We start from the raw sequence: 20522 nt of genomic DNA, 5'->3' as shown, positions 1-20522 counted from the left end.
AAGGGAAATGTGTTGTAAAATCAGGCCCAGTAGGCTGGATAGAGACTGTCACGCACTCGTAGGATGAATAAGCAGTCCTTAATTAGCCCATCAGGTTAAGTGCAAGCATTAATGGGCCTTTCCTAAAGTCTAGCTTGACATCTTTCTCCAAACATGGCCAAGAAGAAAATTCCATTAGCAATATTAATACAAGCTTAGTTGATCATTTTCATTCAATTAACTTCTTTCAATTAAATAGATAGCTTGACAAAAGCAGTGATAAAAGACCTAAAGGGACAGCTGATGACTCGAATTGAGCATTAGTGCGCGAGAGGTCGCCAGTATTAAACGGACTGTAAATCTAACATTCAATTTGGAAAATGCATTTCTTCTGCTCCCACTCCTTTAATGAGCAATTTTAGCTGACTAGATGTGTTTGCTGCAGAAATTTCATGAGAAGTCAAGCACCCTTTTGCTTTTCTTTTTTTCTACCCCAACAGTGCCAGTCTCTCTCAGCGGCGGCAGTTTCCTGCCACCATTCCTGCCAGGGACTCTCCTGACTGCTCTTTCTGTGTGGTTATAGACAGAGATGGTTTAAAATAATTTATATTCAACTTCCATTAAATTGATGACCTTATTCTAAGGTTATTTCTTAAAAGATTAAAAAAATAAAAATCTGTAAGAGATCTTTTAGTGAAAAATAAAAATATTACAAATTTTATTTGTATTTTACCTTGTCACCAAAAGTACTTAGTGCAATTTTTAACAGGTGCATTTAACAATGTAAAAACGAGGTTTTAAAAGAAGGCAAATGTCAAGGGCAGGGTAGAAAGGGCAGAGAAAGCCAAATACATGGTGACGGAAGATGCTCTGACTGGGTGGTGAGACACAATGCAAAGTGCAGATCATGTGTCACAGAACTGTACACTCGAGCCCTGCCTGGTGTTCTCAGTGGTTCGTGTTGGCCCATGCACTGAAGGGTTGAGGGTTCAATTCCCAGTCAAGGGCACATACCTGGATTGCAGTTTCAATCCCTGGCCCCAGTCAGGACACTTGCCGAGGCAACCAATCAATGTGTCTCTCTCACGTCAATACTTCTCTCTCCCTCTCTTCTTGCGCTAAAAGTCAATGGAGGAATGACGTCAGAGGAATGGCGCTGTGACAGCACACCTGTCCTTTGCTCTTGAAATTTCATCAGCTTAACCAACTCTAATTCAACTAAGAAATTCCTGCTCAACACAGACGCACACCTGCGAGAGCCGCGCACTGAAACATCTAAAGGTGGGCGACCAGGAATAAATGGGGAGATGAGAAGGGAGGAAACGCGGACGCCCACAGAGGCAACCCTGCAGCCAGGAGCTCGAAGCTCGGCCGGGAGAGAGGAGAAAGCCTGTGGCAGCAGGTGCTTCCTTTGGCCAGGAGAAACAGAGTTTATCACCAGAAAACCTCCATTTCAGGAAATACTCAAGGGAGTTATTTTACCTGAAACAGAGAACATAAGGTCACAACACTATGAGTAAGATCACCAAAAAACTTACAGCATAAACAGGGATAATTTGTGACAACAAAAACATAAAAGGGAGGGGGGGAGGGTTAGGGTCTGAACTGGCAAAGGAGAATGAAGATCAGATGCACTCTAAAGAAAACAACTATAGTATGTATGCAACTTTATTTTTCATAAACATAATGAAAACCACACACAAAAATCCCCAAACCACGACATATAGCTTTAAAAAAAGGAGGGAAGAAGTATGGAATACCACCAAACAAAAACCACAGACAGAAACGAAGGAAAAGAATCAGTGGAGGAACAGAGCTACCAGAGAACAAAGATAAAATGGCTATAGGATGTCCTCAAACACCAATTACCCTATATGTAAGTGGTCTGGATTCACCAAATAAGAGGCACAGAGGGAGCGCACTTCTCTTTTCCATCAAAGACTGAAGTCTGAGCTAAAACACCAAAGAGTCTCACTGGAGGGGAGCAGACTGGCACAGAACGGAGAGCAAAGCACAGTGGTGCAGACCAGTGCAGTGCAAAGCAGACACTGAGGAGCAGACTGTCTGCTGGGGAGGGGTCTGGCCCAGAGCTGCCTGACATAATCAATCCCAGGATCTTTCTAAATCTCGCTCTTCTCTTGGCTTCTATGCCTACTTCTCCCCAAACCACACTCGATGTTTTTCTTCTTCCCTCCCTGGCAGCTCACACTCAGTCTTCTGTGAAAGGCTGCCTCCTCTTCACCCCATCCCATTGGTAAATGTTATCATGTCCTTGGCCTCCATCCGGACTCTCCGTTTTTGCCATCTACACCCTCCCCCAAAGTGCCGTTATCCCTTCCCATGGCTTTAAACATCACAACATGCTCAGGACTCCTAAATTCTTATCTCCAGCCCAGACCTCCCCTCACTCCTGGACTTCCAGACACAGCCATGCAATGGTAACCAGACTTCTCCAAGCGGGTGCATCATAGACATCTCAAGTTGGACACGTCCAAAAGAAGACCTTTTGTCTTTCCACACCAACCTTGTTCCCTCCTGTCTCCCCATCAGTACCTGCTACCACTATACCCCCAGTGGCTCAAGACCCAAACCTAAAGGTCATCGTGGATTGCCCCCTTTCTGGCACCTCTCCACTTCCAGCCTCTCAGCAAGTCTGAGCATCTCAGTAGACTCTGTGTCTGTCCACCTATCACCCCTTCACTGCCCCACCCTAGTCATCCTCTTCTTCTTCAGACTGTGGGAAGAGCCTCCTAATTGGTATCTCTTTTTCTAGACTTGCCACCCCGCATCCCCACCTTTTTCTTGAGAACTCTTTTAAGGCCATAAATAGAGCATCCACTTCGCTGCTTAGAACCAATAGTGGCAAAAAGAAAAAAAAAAGAAAAAAGAAAAAGAGGCACCGAATAGCAGAGTAGATAAAAAAAACAAAACCCAACCATATGCTGCCTACAAGAGACACATCTAAGCTGCAAAGAAAAAGGTAGATGCAAACTAAAAGCGTGGAAAATGATTCTCCAAGCAAATAACATCCACAGAAAAGCACATGCAGCCATACTTACATCTGACAAAATGGATTTCAAGATAATAAAGAGACAAAGATGGATACTTTATAATGATAAAGGGAACTACATCAAGAAAACGTAACACTTCTTAATATATATGCAGCCAACCAGGGAGCACCAACATATATAAAACAACTACTCACAGAGCTAAAGGGGGAAACAGACCAAAACACAATCATAGTTGGAGACCTTAATACTCCATTGACAGCTCTAGACAGATCAACCAGAAAGTCAGTAAAGAAATATCAGCCTTAAATGAAACACTAGACCAAATGAACATAATTGTCATTTACAGAACCTTTCATTCCAGAACATCAGATTATACATCCTTCACCAGTGCACATGGAACATTCTTAAGGATAGACCATATGTTGGGTCACAAAACCAGCATCAAAAAATTCAAGAAGACTGAAATTATACCAAGCATATCCTCTGACTACAATGCCTTGAAATTAGAAATCAACTGCCAAAAGGAAGTAAAGAAACCCACACATATGTGGAGATTAAGCAACATACTACTAAAAAACGACTGGGTTAAAGAATAAATAAAAGATGAGATCAAAAGATATATAAATGAGAATGACAGTATGACATATCAGAACTTCTGGGATGCAGCGAAAGCAGTAATAAGAGGGTCATTACAGGCCTATGTCAAGAAACAAGAGAAATCCCAAGTAAATAACCTAACACCACATCTTAAAGAACTAGAAAAAGGAGAATAAAAGCAACCCAAAGTCAGCAGAAGAAAGGAAATAATAAAAATTGGAGCAGAACTGAATGAAATAGAGAACAAAAAGACTACACAAAAAATTGATAAAACAGCCCTAACTGGTTTGCTTCAATGGATAGAACCATCTACTGGCAAAAAAAAAAAAAAGGCAAGAGATCAATGATTCTCTCTCATCATTGATATTTTTCTCTCTCTCTCCCTCTCCCTTCCTCTCTGAAATAAATAAAAATATATTTTTTTAAAAAGAACCCCCCACCAGAAACTTATGTTCATGTTGACCAATGTCAACCCAATAAATTTAATAAAAATAAATAAATAAATTTTTAAAAATCAATGGAAAAATAGCCTTGGGTGAGGATGAACAAACAAACAAACAAAAAGAAATGTACACGTGAAACCTATATAATCCTGTTAACCAATGTCACCCCGACAAATTTAACTAAAAAAAAAAGAGCCCTGCCGGTTTTGCATGTCAGCCTCCAGGGTGAAGAGTTGCTGGTTCAATTCCAGTCAAGAGCATGCACTGAGCTGCGGGCGCAATCCTGGCCTGGGTGCGGGAGGCAACCAATCAATGTGTCTCCTATCAACATTTCTCTCCCCTTCCCTTCCACTCTCTTTAAAAATCAACGGAAAAAATATCCTTGGGTGAGGATTAGCAAAAAATAAAAAATAAAATAAGTAAAGAACTAAATATACAACATCTAAAATAGCAAAACAAACAAACAACCCCCTCCCCCCAAAAAAAACAGGCAAACAAAATGACTTAATTTACAAGCTCCGGGCTGCGAATCCCGCCTACTGACGCGCAGGAAGGAGAGCACACCTGTGCCGCCTCTGACCTTGAACAGCTGGATCCACCGCTTCTGCTCCGCCTGGATGCACTGCTGCATCTCGGCGCTTGTGGTCACCCCGACGCTCTGAAACGCGGTGAGGTACTCTTCCCGGACCTCGGGCTTGGTCTCCGGATAAGCTAGCTTGATGATCCCGAGGCAGGCGTCGCGGAGGCAGCGGGACAGCACCACCAACTCTTCCAGAGTGAAAGGCATCAGGGATGACTGTCTCTGACCTGCGGCTGGAAAACACGCCAACTCCCATCACAATTTTAGAAAAGTTCTCCACGCACCCACAGACTTAGGAGGACGAAGACTTCCCTGTCCTCCATGGGCATGGAGAGGAGAAGCCAGGAGGCCAGCAACAATTGGATTCCTCGAGTCTCACCTTCTATGGGGTCCCCGAAGAATTCATTATCGTGTATGGAGATCAGAGAGTGACTAAACAAGGAGCTGAACAGGTAGAAGAGTGGGATGATGCGGCTAGAATCTTCAAAGGACATGGGAGAGCCCCTTGATATCACCTGAAGCAGCGGCACCATCGACCTGAGTGGCGAGGAGAGAAGACACGACACCAGACAAACACCATCAGGGAACTTCACATCCACGGAGCAACGAACCTACCTCCAGGGAAGGTGAAGTCCTTCTAACAACGTAGGCTAATAATAACAGACCAACACCCAGGAACCACCGGCCACTCTTCCCTCATGGCCTGAGTCACTGAGAGCGAGCCAGGGGCCCGAGGACGGCCCTCGGAGGCCAGCGGCAGTACGCAAAGCCACCGTTAGACGCACACTTACTGTTATGTTGAAATGCCTCCTTCCCCCTCTATTTAACACATTCAACACAGCAGACCATGAAAAACTTACCCAGCTACTTGACAGAGGTGAATCCTGAACCCCGTCAGAAGCTGCAGGAAGGTCTCCCCTTCTCTACCCTGGGCCCTGTTTCTGTCATCCAAGTTCATCTCCCAGCTCTGTCCAAGTTCATCTCCCAGCTCTGTTACTCCTCCTGCTCTTACGAGCAGTCACTGACCACACAGAGCAGCCTAAGGTGAGGGGGTCCTGAGAGAGGTTTGGAGTCTCGCCTGTTTAGGGCTGTCATGTATTACAAATACTTCACTCCCTCCAATCTGTTCCCTTTCTCTCATGGTTGAATGAGGTCCCATGGTCCCCTACAGCATGTCAATCCATCCTGGGGCAATCGAGGCTGTGGGCACCGTGAATATCTATTTCCACAAAGCCACACTAGATGAGAGGTGGCCAGCTTTGTCCAGATGACTGGACACGTGGCTCCTCTCCCTCAGGGCTGACTGTCCCTGATACTAAGGCACTAAAACAGGACCTTCCTGTCTCTGCAAACCACACTGAAAAGCTTGAGGTCAGAGCCCTCAACACGAGACGCCTAGCCCATCTAATACATCGCACCCAACCACACTGCAGGTGACGGCATGCTCAAATGCCGGACACTCCACCCTCACCCCCAAACATTCCTCCTTTCAGCTTCTTCTCCCTCACCTCCAAAGAAGCCCAACAACTAAAGACACTCTCTATACAGCCTCGCCTAACCCTGGGCCTTCCTCTCCTTCTTGTGGGCTGGCTCCCAGCTGGGCCCTAGCCGAGGCTGTATCTCCAGGGCAGGAGCCTCACGTGCAGATGCATCCTGAGTTCTGTCCCCAGTAAACTGAGTCACACATGCCACCTTTCTGCGTGACAGTGTGGAGGGGCCAACTTAGACCTCTGACAGAGGGGACAATCCTTATGGGAATAGCCTAAGGCAGTTTGCATAAACATTCAATTCTCTACCTGTTACTCATTCAGTTTCAATATGTAAAGATTCTTGCCTTCAAATGACATAATGATTCAGATAAGAAAAAATAAATTATTTCAACATAAAGTTTTAAAAACCAACTTCTACCATATTTGATATCTTTTAATATTTGTAATGGTACTAAATTTGCTTCAGCTCGGCCAGTGTAGCTCAGTGGTTAAGCATCGAACTATGAACCAGGAGGTCACAGTTCAATTCCCGGTCAGGGCACATGCCCAGGGTTGTGCACTCAAACCCTAGTGGGGGGGGGGGGGGGGGGCAGGGAGCAGGGTGGGCAGGAGGTAGCCAATCGATGGTTCTCTCTCATCATTGACGTTTCTATCTCTCTCTCCCTTTCTCTTCCTCTCTGAAATCAATAAAAATGTTTAAAAATTTTGCTTCAAATCTGTATTTTCAATCTCAAAAGCACAGGCAAGTTATATGGAACAAAGAAATGTCAAGTCTCTGATTTCCAAAAATGACTAAGATTTTTAAGAGAAATTTACCCTCAGATAAAGCCATGCTTTTAATAAAACAGATGAACAGCTGTAAAGTTGGCATTGGTTACTTCTTTTTGTGAAATTGAGACCATCTAGAAGTTATCTTCTAATATGAAATAAGCTAGATATAAGCAGTACCTAAAATACTATACAGTATTTATTATTTGCCACTTCCCACATCCTTAAGCTCAATTTCTAAGTCTGTGGGATACATACCCTGTGATCATCTGTGTTGTCATTGAGGATATGAGAACCCAAAGGTGCCTCAGAAACCTGGCATTAAAGGCTAAGCTGTAGAGAAGCCTAAAAAGGAATGGGGGAAATAAGAGTCAGTAAATACTTGCTCAACATATTTCTTCCAAAAAGCTGTGAGCTGAGGATACTGTACAATTTGGAATCTGTCTATATTAACCCCTCAAATGCATGCACCCCACACCAGGCTGCAAGGCACTCTGCCCTCTGTTCCTGAGCGAAGACCCCGAGCTGTGTCCAGAGATCCCACCAGAAGACAGCTGAGTTTGCTTCCTCTGAGGAGATGTTGCAGGATGTTAATATACTAGAATAGTAAGTATTATACTAGAGGCCTGGTGCACGAATTCATGCACGGGTGGGGTCCCTCAGCCTGGCCTGAGATCGGGGCAATTGGGGCTGTCTCGCCCAGTCCATCAGGGCCAATTAGGGCCGGCCGGGGAGAGGGAACGCAGTAGGTTGGCTAGCTGGCTGGGGGGAGGGACCACGTGAGGTTGGCCGGCCGGGAGGAGGGACCATGGGAGGTTGGCCAGCTGCAGGAGATTGGCTGTGGGAGTGCACTGACCACTAGGTGGCAGCTCCTGCATTGAGCGTCTGCCCCTAGGTGGTCAGTGCGTGTCATAGAAACTGGTCGACCGGTCGTTAACGGTTGCTTAGGCTTTTATATATACACTAGGGGCCCACTGCAGGAAGATTCCTGCAAGACTTCCTGCGGGCTTCCCTCCTGCCACCGCCACCTCTCCCTCCCCGCCGCGCCCAATCCCGTGGCCACTGCCGCCGCCCCCTCTGCGGCTGTGCGCGCCGCTGCGCACCCCACCCTGCCCCGCCCGCCGCTGCGCACCCCACCCCGCCCCGCCCGCCGCTGCGCGCCCAACCCCACACGCCCGCCCCGCCCCACCCCACCCCACCCACCACCGCTGTGGCCACACACGCTTTCCCTCCAGCAGCCGCCTTGCTTTCCACTTTCCCTTCTATGCTGTCTTCAGTCTTCACTCCTCCCTCCCTCAGCGTATGCAAATTAACCGCCATCTTTGTTGGGTTAATTTGCATACTCACTCTGATTGGCTGTGGGCGTAGCGAAGGTACGGTCAATTAGCATTTTCTCTTTTATTAGTGTAGATAGACTAGAGGCCTGGTACACAAAATTAGTGCATGGGTAGGGTCCCTAAGCCTGGCCAGCAATCAGGGCTGATTGGGGTCTTCCAGCTACTGACTGTAGTCTCCCTTCCCCGGCTGCTGGCCAGGGCCTTCCTTTGTTCCACGCCGCCCCCTGGAGGTCAGCGCATGTCATAGCGAGCAATCAAACTCCCAGTCGAACTCCCGAGGAGACAATTTGCATATTAGGTTATTATATATATAGAAGATACCGATTATTACTACTAATATACATTTTTAAAACTTTAAATATTTAGAGACTAATTTTAAGTCACCATTTAAAAAATATAATTTTTTATCAATTTCTGAGAGGAAGGGAGAGGGAGAAGAGATAGAAACATCAATGATGAGAATCACTGATTGGCTGTCTTCGGCATGCCCCTAGTGGGGATCCAGCCAGCAACCCAGACATGTGCCCTGACCTGGAATCGAACCCTGACCTTCTGGTTCATAGTTCGATGCTCTACCACTGAGCCACACCAGCTGGGCTAAGTCACCATTCTTGAAATAACACATAAGAATGGTGTTTAATGTTAACTAATCTCTAAACTATAACTTAAATCTAAAAATATATTTTAAAGGTAAGAAGCCCTCCTGTATAATATCAACTTCATTACAAACTAAAAACTCTGTGGCTCCTTTAAATGAGCTCTGTGTACACTGCATTTCTGTAAGAGGACACACTTTGGAATCACGTTACAGCACAAACATCTAGGAGTGCAGGAGTCAGACATGAGACTGGGGACAGCAGAGAAGGTTAGGACAGGGTGGTGGGGAGTGTGGCCTGAGGAGTACAGCTCTTGCTTTACCGCTACCCTAGAACAGTCAGGAAAACTTCGGGGCATTCAGTCCAACGCCACTGACCAACGTTCTCGTGAGAAAAGAAGGGGCCGAACCACTTCAGCGCTAAGGCCTTCCCAGCTCAAACATGTGGTGATTCTACATAGAGTGTTTGTCTGTCTCAAGTACACTCAGTGTCAAAGTGCTAACAACACCACACAACCCACAGCATGCCAACTGGGCGAGTCTCAAAATTTAAAAATCATTGGAATAATGAAAAAAGAATTACAGATAACACAGTAAGTCACAGGAGATCAGTAAAATAAACCATGTCACCAAGCATGCGAAAGCCCTGCCACCAATGTCCCGAAAAATCCCACCTAAATTCACCTCAGAAAGACCACCCCCCACCTCCATGACACCAAAAACACCCACCACACACCAAGTACATAAAAAATGTGTGCTCAAATTTTAGTTTTCCTGACTTTATGGAGTTTTACATGCTAGAAGGAAACCAAACAACTACACAGAAAATAAGAATTGCACGAAAAATATGAACTTTCAACATAAGAGAATTTTACAAGGTAGTATTTCCTTGCCTTATTTCTCTTCAGTCAAGAAATTGAATTCTTTTTAAAAAATGTATTATGTAGTATAATTTTATAGATATCAGGATTTCTTAAAATTATGGTAAATATAAATACTAAAATTTAGCACCTCAAAAATCTGAAAACTCACATATTTTGTTAAGTGTGCTGCCTTTGCTCTTTCTAAAAATAATACAACAACAAGGAAAAAGAATTTGAGCCATATTTCATCCCATCCTCTAAGAAAGAACCACAATTAATACCTTGGTGTAAATCCTACACACAGACACTTTGTGTACATGTACAAACTGAATGGGTTCCCTGACATATTCTCTTGTCGCACTCCTCTCACAAAAATTACAATTAACATCTTTCCACATATATCTGAAAGACCATATTAATGGCTACACATTTCCAAAGTTATATTTCAAGTTAACTTTGAGACAATTACATTTCCTAAATTAATCACTCAAAAGACAATAAAACAAATTTACTAAACAGGTCTATAAATGACTGAGGTTCTATACATACCCTGGGACATATTAAAAACTACCCACTAAGATCCCAATTCTGGGAATATATCCTAAGAAATCCAAAATACCAATCAGAAAGAATATATGCACCCCTATGTTCACAGCAGCGCAATTTACAATAGCTAATATCTGGAAAGAATCCAAGTGCCCATAAGTAGATGAGTGGGTAAAAAAGCCGTGGTACATTTACACCATGGAATACTATGTAGCAGTAAAAAAGAAAGATCTCTTACCCTCTGAGACAGCATGGACCTGGAGAGTATTATGCTAAGAAAAATAAGCAAGTCGGAGAAAGACAAGTATCACATGATCTCACTCATATGTGGAATCTATTTTACAAAATAAACTGATAAAATAGATCCAGGGACATAGAGGCTGGAACAGACTGTGGAATCTCAGAGGGAAGGCGGGGGTGGGTGGGAAGAAATTAACCAAAGAATTTATATGCAGAGAAAGGAAGATGGTGGCGTAGGTAAACATCTGTACTCACCGCCTCCCACAACCACATCAAAATTACAACTAAAATACAGAACCACCACCATCCGGAACCACTGGGAAGCTGGCAGCACAGCAGTCCTACAACTAGACAAGTAAAGAACAAAGCACACTGAGACTGACAGGTGGTGCAGAGGCGTGGAATAGTCTGGTCCGGCACGCACGTGTGCCGCTTTTTTTAATCGGGAGGGAGATCATCTGTGCGGAAGCCATTCGAAGGAGCAAGGGGTGCCAGCCCCACACCAGACCTCCAGCCAGGGTGCCAGAGCTGGGAAAAGAAGTCCCTACGGGCAGTAAGAACTGCAGGCTGTAAAAACCAGTGCGGATTGGGGCTCAGTGACACAGAGGCTGCTGGAGACCCAGCTGCTCCTCTTAAAAGGCCGGCACCAGGACAGGGTCCTGCTTCCTCTGAGCTCCAGCACCAGAGCAAGGCTCTCTGGGGAACACAGACACATACGGGGAGAAACTGGATTGTCTGGCATCAGGGCAGGAACTCGGGGGCAGCTTTCTCCCAGACGGAGGTGCTCCCAGATGGAGGTGCTTGCAGGGATCATTGTTCCTATGCTGGTAACTGAAACATCACTATGTGCAGATGTTAAAAACTCATGAATTGTGCAGCTGCTTTTGCGTATGAATGGCCCGTCCTTGCTCAGGCTAAAATCTTTCAAACAAACAGCAGCTGGGACAGGGAGCCCCAAACCTATCAATAAAAGGTCCAAGACCTGGCACTAGCACCACCCTGCCTTGCTTCATAGCTGGGCCTCACCTGGGCACTTCCAAACCTGATACAAAGAGGAGGAATCTGCAGATCTCTCTGTAGCTCCTGTTGGGTGGCACAGGCAGTGGCTGACTTTGCACCTCTCTGGAGACCCAAGAGCCAGTGTCCCCAGTGGTCAGTGTGAGACCATACCAGATGATTACAAATCTACACACCCATAAACGACACATTCAAGGGGCAGACTCAGTGAGCACCAAAGCCCCACTGAAGCAAGGCCTGTTCCATAAGGGTGTCTCCTTCACAGCAGCTCTCCCACTGTAATCACAGCTGGTCCTCACAGCCAATTGGTCTGGAGGTCAATTCCTCCCAGTGACACCAACAGCAATCAAGGCTCAACTACAACAAGACAGTGCTCATAGCCCACCAAGGGGTGCACCTAGGGTACCTCACTCAGGTGACTGGGGAGGCTAAGCCACTGGGCCCTATAGAACACCTACTACACAAGACCAGTCTACCAACTCAAGGAGACATACAGGTCTACCCAATACATAGAAATGTCTACCCAATACATAGAAACAAACACAGGAAAGCAGTCAAAATGCAAAGACAAAGAAACATGACACAAATGAAAGAAATGGAAGAAAGCAAACTACTGGATATAGAGTTCAAAACCAGTTATAAGATTACTTAAGAATCTTTTTAGAAAACAGACATTGAGGGGGGAGGGGGCCAAGAGCCAAGGAATGAAGAAACCTCAAGGAGCTGGAAGAGGCAAAGAATAATCTTCTCAGGATCCTCCAGAAGGTGCCAGCACTGCCATCCCTGGACTTTAAGTCCAAGAAGACTTATTTCTAACTTTTCACCTTCAGAGCTATTGCCTGAAGAAAAGCCAAAGAAATTGTCTTAGTTGCTCCTGAAGCCAATGATGGATAAAGGAAAGACAGACGGATAATTTCCATAGCTGCTCCAAGATGGATTTCATCACCAAATGTTTAGAAACACCATAAAGTAATGAAGAATCTATCTGTGACAACATAAATGAAACTGGGAAGATTAAAAATGGCGGCAGAGTAGGAGGATTCTGTATGGACATGCTCCCAGGAACAAGCTGGAATTATACCTGAAATACGGAAAGGCTTCCTGAATAATCAACAGAAAACTCACAGGAGAGAACTCTGATACCCAAGGACCAAAGGTAGAGACCGCATAGAGACTGGTAGGAGGGGCAGAGGCGCGAAAGGGCTGGCCGGGCCGGCACCCACAGACAGCAGCTGAAGACCCAGAGAGATATCTAAGCTGTGGGGGGTAGCCACTGAGAACTCTGGGGTCTGATCCCGAAGCTGGGCTCCCCAGCAGACAGAACAAAACTGAGAAGGGTACCCACATAACATCTGTGAAAAGCAGTGGGGTCTCTGCCAGGGAGTGGCAGCTGAAAGTTTGGGCAACCTCTTAAAGGGCCAATGCACAAAAATTCCCTGTGGAGCCACCCACCATGTGCTCTGGTTGGGGGTGTGTGTGTGTGTGTGTATGTGTGAAGTGAACTGGAACTGTGCAAGCAGAACCCAGGACTGGGGTTTTGGAGGATAGAGCTCAAAAGGCAGACACCCCCAGTTTCCTATGCTGAGTCATTCCCAACATAGTGAGGACATCTTTCCCACACAGACATCTGCCTTGCCTGAGGGGAAGACAGTTGACACATCCTATTGGAAAACACCTTGCTCTGAGGCAAATTAAGACACTAAAAATAACAATTAGCCTCCAGGCAGAAGCAAGTGCCCCACCCTGTTAAAAAAAAAATCTCGCCACACCTGAGGATGATTGCCTGAGAGCAATTTCAAGCTGGAATCCTAGGAGTCTGTGGACAGAGGTGATCTCTAGAGGCTTTGAGTCTTTGCCTGATCTAATTAGCCAGGATCAGCATTTGACACTGTCCTGCACTAGAGACTGAGAGGCATAGAGGATCTACCTAATACACAGTCACAAACCCAAAGAGGCAGCCAAAATGAGGAGACAAAGAAACAACCCCCAAATGAAAGGACAAGAACATTCTCCAGAAGAAGAGATAAATGAAGCAGAGATAAGTAATTTATCTGAAACAGAGTTCAGAGTAATGATGGTAAAGATGCTCAACAGCATGAAAAAAAGATATAGTAACCATGGAAAAAGAGTAGTCTGAGATAAAGAATGACATAACACAAATAAAGAACACATTGGAAGGAATACACAGCAGATTAGGAGAAGCTGAGGATCAAATCAGTGAATTAGAAGACAGAGTTGAAAATATCACTCACTTAGAGAACCAAAAAGAAAAAACCATTAAAAATCAGTAAGTCAGCTTAAGGGAGCTGTGGGGCAATGTGAAACATAACAATATTAGAATAGTAGATGTGCCAGAAGAGGCAGAAAGGGAGAAAGGAATAGAGAAGGTGCTTGAAGAAATAATGGTAGAAAACTTCCCTAACCTGGTAAATGAAAAAGTCACACCAGTTCGGGAGGCACAGAGAACCCCAAACAAGAAGCAGCCAAACAGATCCACACCCAGACACATCATAATTAAAATGCCAAAAATTAAAGACAAAGAGAGAATCTTAAAGGCAGCAAGAGAAAACTGTTACCTACAAAGGAGTTCCCATAAGGCTGACACCTGATTTCTCATCAGAAAATCTACAGGCCAGAAGGAAATGACATGAAGTATTCAAGGTAATGGAAAGCAAGGATCTGACAAAGATGACTATATCCAGCAAGACTATCATCATTCAAAATAGATGGTCAAATAAAGAGCTTCTCAGACAAAAAAGATTAAAGGAGTTCATCACCACCAAGCCAGCATGACAAGAAATGACAAAGGGATTGTTGTAAGGGATTGCTGAGAAGAAGAAACAGAGAGAGAAACCTAGCCATACAGAATTAAAATGGCTACAAATAAGTACCTCTCAATAATAACCCTAAATGTAAATGGATTAAATGCTCCAATCAAAAGGTATAGGGTAGCTGAATGGATGCAAAAACATGACCCAACTATACGCTATCTACAAGAGACCCCCCTCAAAACAAAAGACACACACAGGATGAAAGTGAAGGAATGGAAAACAATTTTTCCTTTCAAATGGTAAAGAAAAAAAAAGCTGAAGTAGCAATACTCATAGCTGACAAAGTAGGCTTTAAAAGTGAAATAAGCCCGTCGGAGAAAGATAAATATCATATAATCTCACTCATTTGTGGAATATAATGAACAACATAAACTGATCAACAAAAATAGTCAGAGGGAAAAAATATTCTAGAATGTAATCCTGTTATTTTCAGATTTTTAATATTTCCTACAACTTTTGTGATATCATACTATGTTAGTATAGTTTTGGTAATATTATACTTAAAATCTTTTTATTCTTGAAATATTGTTTATTGCAAGTAATATTATTATATGTAAGATCATTTTTATTGAATTGGTGTTTATTGCATGTAACATTATCATATTTAAGATCATTTTTCTTGAAATATTAAGGTTTATTGCATATAACATTAAAAAATAAAAATAAATAAGAACAAAACAAAACAAAACAAAAAAGAATCTTCTAAAAACCTCTAACAAAATGGAAAAGGACCAGTCAGAAATTAAGCATTCACTGACTGAAATAAAGAATAATATACAGAGATTCAACAGTCGAGTAGAGGATTCTGAGAATCAAATCAACGATTTGAAATATGAGGAAGCAAAAAGCACTCAATCAGAAGAACAAAAAGAAAAAAGAATCCAAATATATGAAGATAGTGTAAGGAGCCTCTGGGACAACTTCAAGCATACATTCATATTATGGGGGTGCCAGAAGGAGAAGAGAGAGAGAGCAGGATATTGAAAACCTATTTGAAGAAACAATGACAGAAAACTTCCCCTACCTGTGAAAGAAATAGACTTCAAAGCGCAGGAAGCACAGAAAGTCCCAAACAAGAGGGACCCAAAGAGGCCCACACCAAGACACATCATAATTAAAATGCCAAGGATTAAAGACAAAGACACTCTTTAAAGCAGCAAGAGAAAAGCAGTTAGTTACCTACAAGGGAGCGCCCAAACAACTGTCAGCTTAATCCTCAACAGAAACTTTGCAGGCCAGAAGGGAGTGGCAAGAAATATTCAAAGTGATGAATAGCGAGGACCTATAACCAAGATTACTATACCCAGCAAAACTATCATTTAGAACTGAAGGTCAGATAAAGAGCTTCTCAGACAAGAAAAAGCTAAAGGAGTTTATTACCACCAAAGTAGTATTATATGAAACTAGAGGCCCAGTGCATGACATTCGTGTACTGAGGTGGGGTGGTCCCTCAGCCTGGTCTGTGCCCTCCTGCAGTCCGGGACACCTTGGGGGATGTCCACCTGCCACAGAGGCAGAAGAGGCTCCCACCACCACCACCTGTGCATGCCAGCTGTGAGCCTGACTTCTGGCTGAGCATTGTTCCCCCTGTGGGAGCGCACTGAGCACCAGGGGGCAGCTCCTGCATTGAGCGTCTGCCCCCTGGTGGTCAGTGCATGTCATAGTGACTGGTTGTTCTGCTGTTCGGTCGATTTGTATATTAGCCTGTTATTATATAGGCCGTTGAAGGGTATTCTTTAAGAAGGGGAAGAAGAAGAAAAGAAAAATATAAAAAATATGAACAATAAAATGGCAACAAATACATACCTATCAACAACTGCATCTAAAAATAAAAATAAATAAGAAATCTAATGAACAGAATAAACTGGTGAATAAAATAGAATCAGAGGCATGGAAATGGAACAGATTGACGATTCTCAGAGGGTAGGGGTGAAAAGTTGAGGAAGAGATTAAAGTTCTTATATGCATATATACATTACTTATGGGACACAGACTATAGGGTGGCGAAGGCCTGGGGCGGGGCGGGAACCAGGTGGGGAGGGCAATGGGGGGAAAAAAGAGGGAAATCTGTAATAATCTCAACAATAAAGATTAAAAAAAAAAAGAAACTGTATGTATATATGCATAACCCATGGACACAGACAATAGGATGGTGAAGGCCTCCCGGAGGGGGCGGGGAGGGAAGGCGGGCTAGAAGGAGGAAAACAAAGAAACATATGTAACACTTTCAACAATAAGGATTTAATTTTTTTTTAAGTAAAATAATGCAATAAAGACATCTGGTGGAACAAATGAACAACCGGTCGCTATCATGTGCACTGACCACCAGGGGTCACGTGCAGAACATGGCAGGCATCAGCAGCAGGTGGCAGAGCACGGAACATGGCAGGCATCGGCCGCGGTGGGATGGTGGAGCAGGTGAGCGGGGGCGCCAGACCAAGGCAGGGCACCAGTCACTGTCATCAAGGCTAGCCTATGGTGGTTACTGAAAATTCTTTGCTCCCACGTGCCGTGGTCCCGCCTGGCGCTTGCACCGATCACTCGGCGCCATCAGCGGGTGCAAGTGGTGGCTGCCAGCCCTGATCGCCCCTCAGGGCTTCCCCACTTCCCCCCTGCTCCAGAGGGGCAATCGGGGCCGTCAGTGGGTGCGAGCGGCGGCTGCCTGCCCCGATCGCCCCTGAGGCTTCTCCACCTCCCCCTGCTCCTGAGGGGCGATCGGGGCAGCAGCCACCACTCGCACCTGCTGACAGCGCCGGCCCAGCTCGCACTCGCTACTGGTGCCAGCCCCAATCTCTCTGCACCATCAGCAGGTGTGAGCGGGGCCCGGCACGGTCAGTGTGTGGGAGCAGCGATAGCGGGAATGGGGCTGCCAGTAGACAGGGGACTGGGGGCCGTGGCAGGCGGGGCTGGGCGGGGGCTCCGAGGATGGGCTGAGACCCGCCCCTGTGCCTACACAGCCTCGTGGCCCACAATTCCTTTCAAGGTGCATGAATTCGTGCACTGGGCCCCTAATTAAAAAATAATACTAACAAACAACTACCCACTAGGTTTTGTTTGGCTGAGACAAGCCTGAGAGTAATCAGCACAGGGCAACACCGTGAGGACCGTGTCTAACTCAGGCCACTGTCTGCAGGGACCGCTCAAGTCATTAAAGAGACACGCAGAGGACAGCAGCTTGCACACAGGCAGGAAAGGTGGGGAGAGCAAGGCATCCTGAGCTCCCTCCGTACGTAGGCCGTCACAGGTACAAGTAATGGGACAAGCCAGTCACCCAAGGCCCCTCCACTCCAGCAGCCACAGGTGCATCCTGACCCAGTGATCTCCTGCTGCAGGTGTCCTTTGCTGGGAAAGCAACATTAAAATGCATTTCGCCTCTCACTAATACAAGATTAAAAATAAATTCCAAGTTTCCTTAATGACAAAAACTTTAAGACGTATTTGTTACAGGCAATTTGCTAAAACCTTTTATTTCACAGACAAACTAGCAGCTAGACCAGAAGATAAGCTCTAGACACACAGCTGTGTTAACTGAGCATTCCAGTGCTAAATCCACACCAGTTTAAATATATAGCACCCATTTCCCTGACAACCGAGTGCCTGTCACTCTAAGATGAACAGGCACAGACAGGAGCCTGTGTTCAGGTGCAGGCTGAGCTAACGGGGAAGCAGCACTCACTCCCTGCTGCTTCCCTGAGATTCCCCCTTACTTTGTCTTAACTTGGTTTTCCAAACAAACAGAGTTAAATGGCCTTCGTGTGGGCTTTCCCAGGTTCACATGCGTTTCCTAAGAAACAATTACTCACAACGGTTAGACGTTCTGAGCAGCTGAAAGCTCACCACAGACTACATGCTGAGTCGGCTTCCTAAGGAGATGCGCGTCAGCAGCTACCACCAGTTTGCCATCTGAATGTGACTTCAGACTAGACTCAACTGTAAGCACCACTGCAGAAACGTTAAAAACTCAGGAGCTGGCCCTTGTCGGTTTGTCTCAGAGGATAGAGCGTCGGCCTGCAGACCAAACAGTCGTGGGTCCAATTCCGGTCAAGGGCACGTACTTTGGTTGCAGGGTCTTCCCTGGCCCAGGCCCTGGTAAGGGCACATGCAGGAGACAAGCAATCGATGTGTTTCTCTCACATCGATGTTTCTCTCTGTCTTTCCCTCTCTCTTCCACTCTCCCTAAAAATCAGCGGAAAAATATCCTCGGGTGAGGATTAACAACATCAACAAAAAACCAAACCAAAACAAAAAATCCCCATGAATTCTATCTGACCTATTGATACAATGCAAATTTTAACATAAATCAAAAGCCGATTAAATCTACTAATTATACTGAGAATATCACTGATAATAAAAGAAAAAATAAAATCACAGGCAAAAAAGCAACTTTCTCTCTATAGGTACCGCCTCAGTATTTCTTCTAAAATACTATAAAAATGTGTTTACAGAAACATAGACAGGAAACATAACTCTGCCTTCAGTGAAGTAACCTGCATAATCATTCCGTCCCCAACGACTGAAGCTATGGCCGACACCCCGAGAGCGCAGAGCCCGTTACCACGGTTCTTCCTGGCGCTGAGACAGCGGCGGAGTCGCGCACATCTCCAGGACACACACTGTCTACATCGCAGTGACTGACGGCTCACAAGTAAGTTGGCTCATTCTATTCATTTTTGGTAGAAAAATCAAGCACATGTTGTAATAAAGTGATTTGTGATGCCTTAAGATGTGATGTATTTACAAGAAAACTATAGGCAAATTCTATCAACCACTCTGATCCCTAAAACACTACCTTTAAAAGTCTAAGTTTTGACAATAGAACAAAAGAGCCAACTCCCAAAGAACATGCCCATCTGCCACCTTCAGTGTAAAGCTTAACTCCTTAAACTCTGCCCCGAAAAGGGAGTCCCTACCATACAGTGAAAATGTCACTGGACTAAGAGAGGAGATCTCAGTCTATAAACTCAGGAAGGCTTCTGAAAGGCGGTGACCTGAGCGTGAATCTAGGCAACTCGGCCAAGAAAGGTGAGACGAGGAGAAGGAAGGTGCATCTTGGATAGAGACTAGCGTGGGAGCAAGAAGAGAGGCCGGAGCCAGCACCTGGGATCAGGAGAATGCAGTAAGGATGCATGGCCAAGGCAAAGCAGTTTGTGGCTAGAAATGAAGTCAGAGAGTTCCCAAATGCCAGTCAGGAAGGCTCTCCACACGTCAGTCAGGCAAAACGTGACACGGACAGTGCAGTACTCACGTGTCAAGGTGCCTGCGCGCATGCCAGGAGTCGCTCAGGGAGGGTGCCTCAGCCTCAAGGCCAGGCCAGCACTCCAGCAGGAGGTTCTGTAACGATGACAATGGCCTAAGCCACCGCCACACTGACTACTGGGCATATGGAATATGGCGAGTGTGACCAAGGAACTGGGTTTGTGCTCCAATTTTAATTAAAGTGCAGTGGCCATGTTCCCAGGGGCTCCCTATACCAGCCCCAGCATGACTCAGGCTGGGGAGAGACTGCTTAGTCCTGGCGTGTGCAGGGTCTGAGGACAAGCCCAAGTAGCAGCTGAGAGGAGTCTGAGCCCAAAGGGGGTGGAAGCCACGTGTGAGAGAGTCACCCAGAGAAGGAAACACTGACACAGAGACAGAGGGGCCTGCAGAGGAGTCGCCAAGGGGTCGAGGAGAACGCATGAGAATGGGGTCTGTGGGGGTGACAGGTGCGAGGGGGGTCAGGAGAGGAAGGGCAGGAGGGCCAACGTCGTGGAGGAACGGCTGGGTGCTGGGACTGTTGGCAGCCTGTGGGGCGTCTCCACAAGTGAGGTGTTCAGGTGAGAAAAGGAAGACAGAGCAGCGTGAACAGGGACAGAGACGGTCTCCCTTTCCCCCTTCTGACCAGAAAGCAGGCTATTGTCCCCAAGGTCCCGATCTCCCTTTCTTTTACTTAAGACACATACCTTGGAAATTGTTCCATATATATATGTACATAAACATATTTTTAAATTTCTTAATCCTAACCTGAGGATATTTTTTCCACTGATTATTAGAGCATGGAAGGGAGGGGGCAAGACACAGAGAGAGAAACTGATGTGAGAGAGACACATCGATTGGTTGCCTCCCGCATGTGCCCCGACCAGGGTCCAGGATTAAGTCTGCAACCGAGGTACGTGCTCTTGACTGAAATCGAACCTGAGACCCTTTAGTCTGAGGGCCAGCACTCTAACCACTGGGTCAAATCAGCAA

General features: G+C 45.5%; 1 protein-coding gene across 6 annotated transcripts in view; it reads right to left on the bottom strand.

Moving 5' to 3' along the window:
• The window catches only part of UBE3C (ubiquitin protein ligase E3C), a 114535-nt gene that overhangs the window by 45677 nt on the left and 48336 nt on the right, over positions 1–20522 (bottom strand). For all 6 annotated transcript variants that reach the window (XM_054726581.1, XM_054726579.1, XM_054726580.1 and 3 more), the window contains 3 exons: positions 7127–7213; positions 4990–5147; positions 4611–4843 (listed from right to left, as the gene is read on the bottom strand). In XM_054726581.1, coding sequence (XP_054582556.1) covers positions 4611–4843; positions 4990–5147; positions 7127–7213 — 478 coding nt within the window. The remainder of the gene's footprint in view (positions 1–4610; positions 4844–4989; positions 5148–7126; positions 7214–20522) is intronic.

Source organism: Eptesicus fuscus, chromosome 14, assembly GCF_027574615.1.
Source record: "Eptesicus fuscus isolate TK198812 chromosome 14, DD_ASM_mEF_20220401, whole genome shotgun sequence".
In the NCBI taxonomy this organism is placed as follows: Eukaryota; Metazoa; Chordata; class Mammalia; order Chiroptera; family Vespertilionidae; genus Eptesicus; species Eptesicus fuscus.
The sequence above is the reverse complement of the archived record's forward strand: the minus strand, read 5'-3'. Positions and strand labels throughout refer to the sequence as shown.